Source organism: Triturus cristatus, chromosome 2_1 (assembly GCF_964204655.1).
Source record: "Triturus cristatus chromosome 2_1, aTriCri1.1, whole genome shotgun sequence".
Lineage (NCBI taxonomy): Eukaryota > Metazoa > Chordata > Amphibia > Caudata > Salamandridae > Triturus > Triturus cristatus.
The window spans coordinates 358,412,602-358,415,111 of record NC_140581.1 but is presented as its reverse complement, the minus strand read 5'-3'; the positions used below and the strand labels follow the sequence as shown (position 1 = coordinate 358,415,111).

Here is a 2,510-nt window from a genome sequence, read left to right as displayed (position 1 = left end):
CCCGACACCAGAACATTCATACTCATGAGCCGTTAAGGGGTCCATCAGTCGACCAAAATCCGGTTCAGGTGACACTGAGGTTGAAAGGCACAAATCCAGAGCCCACTGGAAAGGACAATCCAGGCAGTGAAAGACGGGTTGTACACAAGTAAAGAACGGAAACCGGAAGGACAATCCATACGCGACACTTAAAGTCGCCAGGGGCAACGTGCCATAGTATTCAAGCATCCGGTTGCGCAGATGAAACAGCTGGGGCATGTTGTCTCTGTACGCAAGTTGCGCAGCCATTGCGTAGGACGCAAACCAGCAAAAGTATTCCAGCAATAAGGGCAAGAAGCAAAGGAAGACCTCCGAAGACGCTGGAAAAAATAGAATGAAAAAATGCGGGAATCACACCAAAAATAGTCTGAAAGGAGGTCACGAGGCCGGAGCCCACTAGTTTAAAAAAATGGACTATGCCCGTCGTAGACGAGGCATTAAAGATAGTCTGTATCAACGTTCCAAAATGGATGGGGAGGTCAGTATTCAAAAGCGCCTGCACCTCCGTGCGGGTGTTTGCCACGTGCAGAAGAAAGGTTTCACGGGATGAAGTTAAAGCGACCTCCCTTTGAGACAAAAGAGCCCTTATTCTGCTCATCTGGTTGAACACTGCGCTCAAGGTTGGAATCGAAGGCCAGATAGAAACATCGAGCCGGCCATGTGGGGGCGGGAAAAGGACATTATTACAGCAAAGTACACGCTGGGAAACAGTGACTATGTACGGAATGCCCTTTAGCATCCCACAGCAATTCTCATTATTTAAAAGCAAATAACTACCGTTAGCAAGCCGTGTAAATGAAGTGGTTATAACTGGTACAGGTACACCTTTCAAAACGCAGGCTAGATTAGGAGCGTGTACATTGCAAGCACCATGTAATTGTATATGTCTACACACTACAGAATGATCAGGAGCAGAAGTGCATTCCTCACCTTTCAGATAAACCTCTGTGCCCTCCCGCGTGCATCTATATGTAAATGGGAGCGACCAAACTTCGTGCAGGAACGCACTACCAAGTTGTTCATACCTGCCAAGAGCATAATGTTTCATGCATGAGCTAAACTTTAAAAGCGAAAAAGATAAAGTGATTACGCCGTGAATAAGCCACGTGGCCGAATTTAACTCGGCAATAGAGAAAGGCAAAGGTTCTAATTTCTCAATGTGCAGTAATGAATAAGTGGCATCCTTCATAGACATAAACTGTTGCTTTGCAGTCAAATTAAAAGGGAGGAACAAAGAGGAAACATTCATGTAATCCCATGGAACTTTCCCTGCCTTTAACGTTTGCAAAGTCCATGCAAATTGCATAACAGAACGCAACTGATTCTGGCCATGGTACAACACAGACAAATCATCCTGCACAATATCTACGACAGATGAAACAATATTATCTAAAGTGTAAATTCTAGAAGACAAGGTATTTATACTATTATCAATCACAGCCAACACTTTTTCCATATTGGCCTGGTCAATTGCACGTAATCTGGAGGCAGCCTCAATTTGCGACAATTTCCAAACTTCGTTGTAAATAGCATATACCCATCTTTTGGACCTGCCTACTGCAGGACCTTTAATAAAATCACTCAAATCAATTTTGTCATCTAAACGTGACAAATGAAGCTTAACTGACGCTAATGTGGAATGTTGCAGCCATGACTGGCATAACTTACCCACAGAGTAGGTAGTTACAGTGTGTGATGATTCAAAACGAGGATCTACCCTGACTTGAGTGTACCCAGGTGTCAGTGTTAAAAATCGACGTTGACAAGAATCTGAACCGGTTTGCCAAACCAACCAACCCTCAGAATTAAACGCCGAAACATTAAAGGTGGTGTTGGAAATAAGGGACTGCAACAGGTCAAGGGAAAGATCTGTGTAATTACCCCAGCCGGGATAAGCACCCAGATCCGGGATGGCGGGGGAATTCATTCTTTTAGACGTTGACAAGCCAAAGCAAGTCGTCTGAAAAATAGATGAATTTAGAAATAACATATGGTTAGGAATAAGACAGGCACGATGCAAAGCTTCTATCCCCTGAACCTGCCACGGTTTAGTACCCCAAACCGATTTAAGATCGATAGTAGCTTTCCATAGCTCATAGCCTCCGACTGCCAATTCGTCCATAAAGGACTTGGAATATAATAATTTGGTATGTGTCAACCGTACCTTCGAGGCGATTTCAGGTGCCATCTTAAAATAAAAGGAGGCCGGTTTTGACACACTAAAATCCGAAAAGTACGTGAACTTGTTCACTAACGTTGTAGAACTGCCCTGATGAGAGGCCGGACAATGTTCCCATTATGTGTAATTAACAAATTTTCTCCATAGGGATAAAATTATTTCTATGCTAACATAGTTATGCCTGCTTAAAAAACAACTCGTGCCCATCTATATGCTATATATAAATAAAAAATAAAAAAATAAACAACACGTATACCATTTACAACTGATAGTTTTTGTTTCGTGTCACAGA

At 42.9% G+C, this 2,510-nt stretch overlaps 1 protein-coding gene across 1 annotated transcript; it reads right to left on the bottom strand.

The window, feature by feature from the left end:
• Positions 1-220: 220 nt before the first annotated feature.
• LOC146864195 (uncharacterized) lies at positions 221-1,345 on the bottom strand. Its single transcript, XM_085639011.1, has one exon. The coding sequence runs from the start codon at positions 1,343-1,345 to the stop codon at positions 221-223; it is 1,125 nt and encodes a 374-aa protein (XP_085495137.1).
• Between the last annotated feature and the right edge of the window lie 1,165 nt (positions 1,346-2,510).